The sequence below is a fragment of the Mycteria americana genome, chromosome 1 (assembly GCF_035582795.1).
Source record: "Mycteria americana isolate JAX WOST 10 ecotype Jacksonville Zoo and Gardens chromosome 1, USCA_MyAme_1.0, whole genome shotgun sequence".
In the NCBI taxonomy this organism is placed as follows: Eukaryota; Metazoa; Chordata; class Aves; order Ciconiiformes; family Ciconiidae; genus Mycteria; species Mycteria americana.
In genome coordinates, this window is record NC_134365.1 from 141074502 (window position 1) to 141087264 (window position 12763).

The 12763-nt window shown below is 40.3% G+C and overlaps 1 protein-coding gene across 3 annotated transcripts in view; it reads right to left on the reverse strand.

The window, feature by feature from the left end:
- Window positions 1-1083: 1083 nt before the first annotated feature.
- Window positions 1084-12763, reverse strand: part of SHROOM2 (shroom family member 2) — a 126592-nt gene continuing 114912 nt past the window's right edge. For 2 of the 3 annotated variants that reach the window (XM_075522556.1, XM_075522569.1), the window contains 2 exons: window positions 8480-8752; window positions 1084-3939 (listed from right to left, as the gene is read on the reverse strand). In XM_075522556.1, the coding sequence (XP_075378671.1) occupies window positions 3673-3939; window positions 8480-8752 (540 nt within the window). In that variant the 3' untranslated portion in view covers window positions 1084-3672. The remainder of the gene's footprint in view (window positions 3940-8479; window positions 8753-12763) is intronic. The other variant, XR_012778572.1, reaches the window with a different exon arrangement.

The following is a 12763-nucleotide window of genomic DNA, read 5'->3' on the forward strand; positions in this document are numbered from 1 at the left end:
CTTGCTAGCTACTGGATTGCCAACAGATTACTTCAGCTGTAAAAACTGAGACAATTTGGTACATCAGAATTAATCAACAGAGCTTGATCAGGAAAGAACACTGTGAAACAGTCACTCCTTTGAAATGTGAGGGTCTCAAATACCCCAGAACAGAAAATAAAGAGCCTAATTTCAGTTTAAAGAAAAGCAATTTTTTCCAATTCAAACAGAACACAAAAACTAGACTGTTATTCCCCTATAGTTGCCATCCTGCATTAGGATGCCAGGGAAGTGCCCAGGAAAGCAGGCACAAAGAGGTGGGTCCATGTACATACAGAGGGGGAGAAGAAGGGGGTGAAAAGCATCACTAGAAGTTTAGAAAAATCCTACAAATAGCCAAGTATTTTTCCTTCCCTAACTTCCTTTTCCCACATAGTTTCTACGGTGAAGACCTTCACAGACAATTGATTTCCATGATGATTTATCACGCCATAAAACATTATCTGTGGTCACCTCTACAACAGATTTGTGCACACTTGACAGTGTTTCCCAATAAGGCAGAAGATTCTGCAGTTAATCTGAGACCCCCATTAAACTGAAATAAAACAGTTTCTGTGGAAGTCTGCTAGAGATGGAGAGTTCATGTTGATCTGTTCTTGCAAAAAATCTTGAGAACCACTGACATTAGATATTTCCATACAAAGTATCATTCTAAACACGGGATGAAGCTGAAACAGTGTAATTGCCCAAGCAGAAAAATCTTAACTCCTTCCCTGGTATATACTCTGCAAGTCATGAGAGACTGATTTATTTTATCCACCTCATAACACATCTTTCTTTCTGCCCTGTCATACTTACACACTTAAAATACTGAATAGACATGAACACATTTCTGGTACTTACTTACACTGGGAACTTGAGAATGATCAATTAAGTCAACATGTTAAATAATCTGTGAAAAGGCAGCAAGCTACTTCAGACCATCAGATAACTGGCCTGGCCTTTAAAAGGTACAGGCACTGCTGATGGGCACCACAAGATGGCTAACACTGCACAGCAAAACAGTCGGTTTTGACAGGTGAAACTGCACACAAAAGCTAACTCTACATCGAAATATACAGTTTATTTTCTCAAAGTCAAGCAATACCATTTGTCAGTAGGTAAGTGTTAAGTGTCAGGCAGGAAAACTGTACATTTTCACTCGGGGCTGCAGGATCCAAACAGTTGGAGAAACATAGTGGAAATCTTTCACTATACAAAGAGATCTAGAATTGAGAACAACATAAGGTGAAGAAACAGCCATCCCCAGGATGCCAAAGGCAAAACATTAGCACCGGATTTTTTCAAAAAGCAACAGTATAGCTATTTACAGATTTACATATAACATTGGGAGGCAACCATCTTCAGGCTCCTGGGGTGAGAGATTTTCAACACAGCTTTAAAAAAGGAAAGGAGATAATGGTGTCTACGCAACTGTTCTGTGAAAAGGGTAATATATATAGCATTCACAATATTGCTACCTTTTATCAGAAAGATCTAAATCAAAGTACTGTATACAAACACATTGTAATTATATTATTATTCACATTTCACATACACATTTCAGAGTAACCACAATATGTAAAATTTTTAAAATGCCACAGATAAAACAATGCACACTTTTCTCCAAGCTAAAAGACAAGCATAATTTATTGGGGAATTGTTTAGTTTGGGGTTTGTTATGGTTAAGGGATAAGTTTAAGGACAGAGGGATCACTTGTCCTAGGAACATAGCAGCAAGTAACTGTGAGATGCCAGAGACTACATTTCTGAACTAGGAGGAAGAAACTAAGGTCAGCTGTAGGTCTTGTCAAATGGTAGCTCCATTTGACCTCAACTGATACACATCAACATAATTTCATTAAAGATTTGGTCCAGGTATCCGAAGTAGTGCACTATAAGGGGGGCAACAGTCCTTTTAATGTTTGCACCTGCCTGTAAAGGAACTGGTTCCAGAAGATTTTTGCTCCCTAGTTCCCCAACTCGCAAGGAATTTGCTGATCAGCACCTCTCTGGTTCTCTCCCTGCAAAAGAGAGGGTTCAGGTAAGGACAGAAAACCTTTTGTGAATTCTGCCACTGCAGGAATAGTGAGAAGAATTATTTTCTCTCTCTTTTCAACACCTAACTACTTGTCTTTTCAACCTTGGCTACAGACTGGCATTCACATCCGCCTCGAAAATGGCTTCTTGTTGGGCAACCTGTTTGTCTACAGAGAGATAAATGTTTTCCGTACTACAATGTAAATGGCATATACACAAAGTCATCCAAGACTTTCCTTTGCCTGCAAAACTTTATCTTAACATAGAACTTGACATTTAGACACTACAGAATTTCTCTGTAGTATCTGAACAAGTCAGCGTAACCTATTACTGCGCTAAAGCATGAGTTAGCGCCTCTTTTTAGAGCTACTGGAAATCATCTGTTATAAGTCAATGGCAGGATTACTAGAACACAACCAGTAATCTGATACTGTGAAGTAGCATCCTCTCATTTATCATTGTGCAATGGAAAAAACAAACAAACAAACCCCACGTATGTTCACAGTAACAAAGCAGAGTTGCTCCGAGTAATGCACAGTATTTACATGGCAGAAGTGTTTATATTGCATTTGGTAGTCTGAGAAAGAGGAAAGAATGAACAGCATTATGTAGGTCAACTTCAGTATAACTTAACTGTCTATATAAAACCATCACAACGTTGAGCAGTCAGAAGAAAAACAGAAGCAGTGTCCTTAGCCTACATGTATTTTCATAAAGTGTAGCGGTTTTGGGGGAGGAAGAATAAAAACATGCATAAAAAGCACAAGAAAGAGCAAATGACCCTTCTAAATAATTTAGATGAGAAATGTTTTGAACAAAATCAGCACAGTACTTCCAGCCTGTTTCTTAAATCAAGTAAAACTTGGTAAAGAAAATCGCTTGCATTGCAGTAAGAGGGTGTACAAATATGTCTTGCAAAATAATTTTAAAAAAATCTTCAGCAAGGTAGCCATTAGGTGATTTGCAAGCTGGTTTAAGAAGTGTTTAACTGAGACTGATTTTAAAGTTATTTACTGCAAGGGGAAAGTGCCATCCTATATACAATATTAAAAAAAAAAAAGTGTCTGATGCCACAGGATCAGAGTGACACTACATTTCAGCAATCTGAATATATTAGCTATAAGATGCACACTTCCCCTATGTAATGTGTCTTTAAAAAAAGATAAAAAGCCACTAAATTTAGAGCTTCTAAATTTGTGTGCATTCACAAATTTCTGTTGGGTTTCCCAGCAGTCTGTACAGCATCTGAACATAAAGAAAGAATACAACCTATTCTAAAAAACATTATTGTTTGCATGCACAACTGCAGCAGACTTTCAACTTACTGAAGCAGAAAGGTTAAGAGTCTATCCTTTTCTGTGGAGCTTTCTGTAAGTTAAGCAATGAGAAACAGCTGTAGAGTCCAGCAATAAAAATGTGTTCTAAAAAATTAAATACATCATCTCAAAAAAATGAAAGAGAGCATTATTGCTGTTGTGAGAGCTATTTTTCTCTTGTGCACTTGTTTCTCCACTGGACACTCAGACAAGCCAAGATACTCATTTGTATACTTGGAAACTCCCCCATCCCTTCCTTCTTTCCCATTTTTCACATCCTTGGTCAAACTCAGTCCTCTTATTTGAGCCGTTCAGGTTGGAGGCTATCGGTCAGACACTTCAGTTGCTCTTCCCCCAGCTTGATCTTGTCCTCAAGCTCTCGCTGCTCAATGATGAGGGCCGACTTCATTTTAACAAAGTGCTCGTAGTCTGCTAAGTTCTCCTCACTCAAGTAGTTCGCCAAAATGTCAAAGACAATACGCTCTCGACGATCCAGGTTTTCCTTCAGTTCTTTTGCATCTTCGTGTTGCTGGGTCAGCAGCTTCTGCTTCTCTACCAACGTCCGCTTAGGAGAAAAGAAAAACTGTTAAAAATTCACTGGGTTCACCAGGTTGGGACAACAGCTTCAGTATTTAAGTCTCAAGTTTGTTTTATCTGCAAACACAAAGATTTTCCTGAATACTTAGAGAGGTAGAATGAGATTGCTCCTTGAAGTTTATTCTAATAAAATGCATTAACAAACAGGAAAAAAAAATGAAGCAATGAAAGATGCACCATTAATTTCTATTGGCCTCAGCAGCAAGAACTTTAAAGACTACTTTACTGTTTAATAGTTCAAAATAGTTATATAAAATACAGTTGCCTTTGAGAAACATCCAAGTTCTCCAAATTAAGACTTCACTCAGCAATGTCTCATCTTCAATACACAGCACTGAACTTCCACACTGAAACACCTCTGGTTAGAGAACCCAGAACCAGACTAATTAACGGAGCAATTTATTCTCACACAGCTCCTGACACTGCAGTATTTCGTAGTTCTGCTGCAATCTGCATGGCTTCTCCATGAGACGTGAAGTCGTGTGGTCTTAAGACATGAGCAGGAGCAAGAGCTGGGGCAAGGCAACAGGAGGGAAGTAAAAAAAAGCATTATCTTCCCCAAAGGGCTGTAAACTTTCTGCTTTGTGCCCTCACAAGAGACAAAATAGGAAAAAGGGAGGCTGAATGGAGAAACACATGAAGAAAGACAGGAGCTACATCCCATTCACACATATGTATGAGCAAGAAGGGTGAGGTTCATCTCACCCAACTTCACCTGTCTACACACTAGACAGCCCCACCTGAATCACTCAGCTACACTCCTTTAGCAGTATATGGAAAGAAAGGAGCATTATCAATCTGACCTATTTCAGATGTCTGCCTCGAAGTGATTGCCTTCTTCCAGCAACAGAGTATGGCTGGCCTACTCTGACATCAAGAATTCCTGTACAGACTTCTGAACTTAATTAAAAAGTGCCCATAAGAGGTACCACTCCATAAGTTTTAGCTTTGCTTCAGAGATGAATTTTCTTTGAGAACCTATGTCTTCAAATAAACCACAGTCTGTTCAAATAAATATGTCCCTTTTTTTTCATTTGGACTTTATGTTAAATCACACATGCTATAATAAGCATAAAGGATTTACAGAGAAGTGTTTTTGTAGACTACAAAATAGTCTTTTCAAGACAGAAGTATGGGACAAAGGGGGATACAGACCAGCAAGCTTTAATAGACCTATCTGTCAGAGTTGCACGCATATCCTGTGCTGCCTCTTTTTCTATAGACAGCACAAAGCTCAGAGGGTGAAACGCTTTCAGACTTGCGCTCTCAATGTACTTAAAATACACAGCCTAGATTAACTCAGGATTCAAGACAGCTATGGAAGACAAGTCACAGAAATCACACATTATTAGAAAAACCACAGTTTAATCTTCCTTTGAGCTTATGCCAGGGAAACAAAATCCCACTGCAAGTTGCAAGCAGAACTATCTGCTGCAAAGAGATGGAAGTGCTGTTCTCCTACATTCATCAGGCGAACTAGCAGCCAAGCCCAAACTTGGGAGCGTGGCTAGACCGCTCCCCAGGGCAGGCTTGCAGCTTGTGTGTACACTGAGCAGCAGAAGTTAGACAGAATTTGATGAACACAAGAGGGCATATATCAACCAGCTGGTAGCTCAGTTGTAGAGTTACCCGCCTAACCATGGGATGAAATAGCTCTGTTTTTCAAGCCATTCGCTATCATTGTCAACAGACACAAGACCAATCAAATGTTTAGTCCTTCATAACAATTCCTGAGATTTAAGTTGTATGGTTTCTTCTTACCAAGCCTATGGCATTACTTTAAGGTGAACATGAGTAACCTGACAGTTTAAGGAAAGTAAACAGTAATTTCGTTATGAACTTTGCATGACGCCTTAGTACCTCTGCCCTTGTGGAGGTTTAGGGAATACCTAAGAGAAGTGGGATGCAGAAAGGAAGGTGGCAAATAAGATACCTCTTGAATTTGCTTTTACCTCTGTCAAAGATGACTGACACGAGAAAGCCTGTTTTGAAGGGTAAAGTGAAACACACTGTAGCAGGCTCAAGACACCATTCTAGAGGAGGTTCTTTGAGCAATGGGTAAATGGCTCGCCGGGCCTAAAGGCGTAAATGATGTCAGATGGTTTCATCTGACCGTCTTCAACCAACCAAAACCATGCAGAGTGCAGAAGGGTTTTTTGCAGTTAGCATTGCTCTGAAGCCCCAGCCAAACACAGGGCATCTGAAGCTCCTCTGATATAATAATCTTTGGCTCTTTCTATTGAGAGTCTTTCTGAAGAATTGTTCGCTGTTTTGAACCACAGCCATATTGAAAGGAACTCCCTCCATGTATTTGGCTTCCCAGCATCCAGTTCCTAAACTACTATCCCCGGTACTTGTCCCTAGTCTTGCAATAACAGGTTTTGTGGGTCTAGGCACCTGATTACATCTGTGGACTGCTGGTTCAGCACTTCAGGGTTCTCAACACACTCTGGCTTTAATTGATAAGGAAAGTAATGAGAGGACACTGGTCTCACTGTGTGGAAGGAAGGGGGCTGGTAGCTATTGCAGGTGAAGCCCCTTTCCGAAGCTAAAGCTGAAATACCTGATACTGTTCCTTGTGGCAAAAGAGACCTATGACAGAGCATCTAATAATAAGAATATTAATTCAGCAGTGATTATTTGCCTGCTGACAGACTGTTTATTTAGAAAGTCTGCTGAGCTGTTGGTGGTTCCTAGAAAGTGGAAAACTATCAGAGTAGTGTTTATTAGACAACAACAGCTTCAAAAAAAAAAAAAAGATTAAAAGAAATCAGTCATCACTAGGGATATGATCCCCAGGGATATAAGTAATCTGCCCTGTTTTGTTTATATGGTACATCAGTAGTACACCAAATATCATCATGTGACCTACAAAATACCAAAGGACAACCAAAAAAGCCACACGCACCAGCCTAAATTCAAAGAAATGCACATGTAACCCTATATGCATTGTATTTATAGTCAAAGTACCTGGGGACTTGATCCATCTGAGAAGCATCTCTGAGCAACACTTTTAGATATATTTCTGATGTTACTATGGCAAGACTTTGGTGTCAGTGCATGAGAAGATGAATGGAGATTAAAATATGTGAGGGATTTGGATTTCTGTCAGTCTACATTTGACAGCAGAGCACACAGACGATTTCTGACTGCCCTTACTACACCACCTACTCACCTTCTTCCTTTTCCACACCTAGCCAATAAGCTATTTTTATCACAGCTCTCAAACTGTGTTTCTTATATGCTCATATCATCTGGTAGCTCTTTCCCCAGCTCACACTCCCATCTTTGAGCCCATTAGGCAACTGCAACCTGCAAAAAGGAAGTCTAAAGAAGGATTAAATTTCTTTAAGTTTCAGAAGCTTTGATCTGCCTTCTAATAAGCTGTCAAATACCTTCCCTTCGCCTCAGTCAGAGAGGGGTCTGGACAGCCATTAAACAAGTATGTTTGGCAGCAGCTAGGGCCAAACAGCAAAAACACAGCCTCAGACTAGTCCCAGCACTTACTGGTTCTTATTGGTGCAACAACGGAGCATGCTGAAGAAACACAGTATGAATCCACAGCCCATGGAAAAAATTCTGTTACAACACTTAGGTGGACTGCTGGCATTTCAGTCCACAGCTACAAGCCAAAATTCCCACTTCGCATTCATTTAACTGTAGAAGCTAAACTCACTTGACACATACCTGTCCCCCGCCCTCTCTCTTTATTTATTTTAGCCTTTAAGTTTCACACATGTCTACATCTCTCCTTTGGTGCATATCTGTATTGCTAGATATCTGCTTCCCAGCTAAGGCCTGTTGGGATTTGGAGCTAAACAAAGTGCTGCCAGCAGAGGTGGGATCCAACAGGCAAGAGCACCTCGAACGCTCCTGAAATTTTCACATCTGCTGGATTCCTCCACATCACTACTGGGCTATTCTGGTTGAGTAAAACATGTTTTCTATTGAAAAATTCTTTTTGCAATGTCTCCCTCCTGCTGCTGCTGCCCCCCCCCCCCAGCTTTTTTTTTTTAAAGACTTGTCCTTCTGTCTTTTCCTGCTCTTGTTCCTTGCTAGGCTTTGTGGAGGAAGCTGTAGTAGATGAGAAACATTTTCTTTGTAACAACCTTACAGACTTTTATTAAGATCCTTGCTGAGTATAAAGAAGTCTGTAAGCTTTCTGCATTATAGCACAAAGTGACACTCCTTTTCCTATCTTGATTTGTTAAAATATTTTTGTCTCCCTTTTACACTCTTATCAGTAGTTCCTATTTCTTTAAACTTTTGCTAAGTCTGTTTTCCAGTATGTTGCATCCCAAAACACCATTTTTTCTCACCAAGCCACTTGTAGTTTTAGTATTCCAAGCAAAAGCAAGGCGAAGAGAAATCCAAAGAAAATGGCCGTATGAGATTTATCCATTCACTATCCCTCATCTTGAGCTCTGCAATTTAGAGAAACAAAACCAAGCAAAACCCCCCACACCAGGTTCACTAAATGCAGTGATGTTATTATTGGCCTTTCTCACCCGTTCTTCCGGAGAGGTATTTTCATCCAGGTTATTAAGGGCATTTTCCACCCGGGCCAGACGACCTGATAGTGACAGCAGGAGGTTGACTACTTTGTCAAGGTCACCGATAAACATCTTGAATTTGTCGAACTCATTTGGTTTGCAGACTTCTTTCACAATGGCCTCTACCTCCTCCCCCAGTATATTGTTTGCTTGGATGTCTTCCAGAAGTGTCTCCCGTGCTTCCCTCAGCACCTGCAGCTTCCTACTAATGCTGTCAATAAGTTCTTGCTGTGGAAAATAAAGGGGATGAGAATTTATTAGCACTACCGCATTTTCCCCCACTTTTGAAAGTTATGCCAGAAATCTAGCATTTTAATACACTGAAACTGCCATGTGGCTTTGACAATGAGTGCATTACAAATAAATATATGTCTAAGTATATGTCTAAGGTCTATACCTCTGGATTCAAAGGTTCAGGATGTTCATGAGGTCTATGATGCTCAGCTTGAGACCTGCGTTAAAGCAATTTACCTTTGTGGCAAAAGATGAAGGACTTCCACCCCCCCAGCAAGCATTCCTGCTTCTTCTTTGAACAGCTTCAAAGCCTGCTATGGAACAGCATAAAGTACAGTGCATCCTTTTCTCTGTAAATACCAGGTCCATAATACCTTTCTCAAGAGCCACACTTAGGAAGATAAACAGTACCAGGAAAACAATCCTGTATTTTCCACGTGACACAGTTAAAACTAGGGCACTGTCTAGCTTTTTCTTCCTTTCTGCATAATGTTAGCATCCCTCCAATAGCAGTCCTTCCACTCTCAGAAAATCTTAGCATTAACACTGTCTTACAACATTTCTGCAGGGAAAACATAATCCCTGTGGCACAGAACAGGGAACAAAATCTACTTCTGTATGGTACAAAGCAGCCCGGTGCAAAGCTGTGCAAAGTGGCTCTGCTAAAGGACCAAAAAAGCATCTTTGGCTGTCACTGTCCCATGCCAGGCGAATATACCACCTCACCTGCAGTTTGTCAGGGTTTCTCTAGTATAAACCCCCATTGCCTGGGATGTACATGCCCTGGCTTAGAAAAAGTATGTCAGGTGCATCACCAGCAGAGCCAGACCAAGAACTCAGATCTCCTCCCTCAGTGACCTGTGTTCCATCCTTGCTGCCTGGCTACCTCCCTGCGTTTGGGCAAGAGGACTTGTTTCTTACACGTCCATTAGCTTTCACTTGTGCACAAGGGGTGGAAGTCAGTTCAGCTAGTTGTCTACCCTAACATGAGATGAATCACACCCTAAAAATGCCTCATTAATTTAAATGTAGAAGCCTATTTAGTATTCAGCTAATTTCAGGTAAGAAAAATTTCCAAAGCGTTCTCTAAACATACACCTCTTAGTGCAAATTCTAAATGAAAATTACATCCTTTAAAATAGTCATTATTTCACAGTACCACTTCAATTTGTTTTTGAAAAAAATTACTCATGACATTCTTTAGGAACTCTGCTTTCTAAATGCAAGTCTGATTACAAACCTTCATGATTACTGAGAATCATACTGATAGCAGCTACTGCTCTCAGACATCACTGAACAGTCATTGCCAATTTATTTTGGGAACACAAAAACTCACCACCAACAACAAAATCTGCCATCTTAACAGAAAGCAACTACACCCTGAAAATTTAACAGCCTTTTTGAAGGTAGAAATTCAACACATGGATTACCCAGGCCAGTTTTCTCCTTTTTGATTTAATATACTCAGGCCAGGTTAATCTGGATTTGGGTTATCTGTTAGTCTGGCTGCCCAAAAGATTAAGGTAGTAAGCAGTTCTACAGATGCCTGCTTTACTGACTGATTAATCTGCAGGATTTGATTTTTTTCCCCCCTTCTCTCAATGCAAATGCAGTTTGATTTGGATTATGTAGGTCACAGTGCTACGCTCTCATTTCCCTCAGATGACATGCACATGCACAATGCTGCTGTTTTACCATCTGAAACACAACAGGATACTGTTGTGCGCTATGTTACTATCTTGAGTTTTTCACTTCTGCAGCTGTGCTGCAACTTTCTCGAATGAAAAAAAGCCATAAAAGTGCTCAACATTTACCAATCTGGTCTGACAAGCCAGATCAGCTCTCTCGTAAAGTTTCTTTCTTTAAAAAACAGAAAAAAGCCATTTTCCTAGTAGCATCCTATTTAGATGTCCCCAAGCAGCTGAAGCTAGCCTCTAAAGGACCACTTTTGCAGGTGAGAAGGCCATAAGTACTCACCCCTCTTTAAGACTGTCATATCTGTTAAGAATTGGATTATGATCACTGATTGCTTCCTACCCAGATGAAGCAGCCTTTGGATGCAGCAACTGTGAGCTCACTATGTGCTTTTGCTAACCGGCAGAAAACCTGTATTACGTTCAATATCTATTGAGCCAGAAGAGCTCCAATCTACATCTTGAAGCTGGCAGATGAATAATTTATAGCTGTGAATTCTGTACCAGTAAACAAGAAAACAATAAAAAACCCTCATCTTTTTCCAGTAATTCTTGCTGATCTGACACACGGAAAGTAGCTCAGAGTGCTGCTCAGGTGGTTCACTGCTTGGCATGCTTTATGTAAATTACTCTGCTCTCAGCTCACCACCCCATTTCATGTGAAGTTCAGGCCTGAAAGCAGAAGAAACCTGGTATTCTTCAATTATTTTTACACTCTTCAAGAGTTGCTGAAACTTTCCTAAAGGCAAAGGAGACACTTCCTACTCAGCCGCATGTGGATTCTCCTTACTACAAAAAACACTTCTGTAGTGTCTTCAACATCTGTTCAATATTTTATAATTGTGGTAAACCTACATTAAATTCAGTACATGAGACACATTCCATTCCTGCTAGCTGGGAATACAGGGATCGTCCCAAATTAAGAAAAAAAAAAGTTAAAAAAAATTAAACAACTCTATATGAGATTCCTGTACTTATTTCAAAATGAAAAAAAGAGCACCATACATTTCTGGTTTGCAGAGCAGAGACTGACAAATACTACAATCATTCCACAGTGGACTGCAATTAAGATATCTCATAACAGAACTGAGCAATTTCTAGGAATCAAGGAACAGGTTCTGGGCGTATGCCTCCTCTAAAATAACTGAAGTCGTAAAGTGTGCTATTAAAGTGTTCAGGTCCTTAATGATCCCTTGTTAAACTGTTGCCAAATATGTGAAGCTGGGCCAAGTTACATATTCTGGCTGTTTTATAAAGATGCCTTGACCCACTTACCATGAGTTTTATACATTTTCTGACAAGATCCAAGATGAAAGCCCACTGAACTGAGTGCTCGCATCCTAACACATGTGGAGGAGCAGGGAGAGAAGTAAGCAGCAGTATGTGCATGGCTACGACAATACGTATATTCAGAGAAGAAGAGGGGGGAGCTCTGCTAAAAGCTCTTCATGAAATACTTCCTATGTCATATGATTAGTGGTGTATACTGGAGCTGGGGGGACAGACAGAGGAGTATGTAAAGGGTGAACATGATTTTCCTGTTAACAGACACCAACACAAATAAATGGCACTTTTTCTTATAAAAGTTTTAGTATTTAGTTTGTTGGGCAAACAAGAAAGGTTTAATTTTAACCCCCTCCCCACGCATACACTCCATAATTAATGAGAAGGAAACTAATTCTAGCAAAATCGATGACTGTCATGTGTGGCACCAGATAAACCAAATTATTCCAAATGCAGTGAAATCCTTAATTTGTCTAAGTAGTACAGCTGTTGGATTCAGCGGCTCTCTGGCGAGAGGGTAAGGGCAGCTCTCCTGCTGCAGCCAGCCATGCCCCGGGCAGTGCACGCTGTATTGAACTGTGTGACGCAGTGGGGGCAGAGGGAGGGAGGGAAGGCTGAGGAAGAAAAAAAAACAAACAAAAAACACTACAGCCCCCTCAAACGCAGTGGCATCCACTCCTGCACTGAATCAGAGGTGGGAATCTCCTAAGGAATCTCTCATTCTTAGCAACTAAACATATTCCCAATATTTAATTAAAAGACATTTCTTTGGGACTGGATTACCAAATGCACCCTGGCAGTTGATTATTAAGCAGAGAGCTGACACTAACAGATAAGATTTGCACACCATTGCATTACTGGCTTAGGTAAACAGACTTAAACTACATCACTTTAATTGATCAAACAGACCATTTCCTCCAGTTTAGCTGTACTGGGAACTGAGATTAAAATATTTTGTGCCAAATCACTAATGAGATGAGTGCGATGATTTTAACGTAGGACAACACTTTCTCAAACCACAGAAATG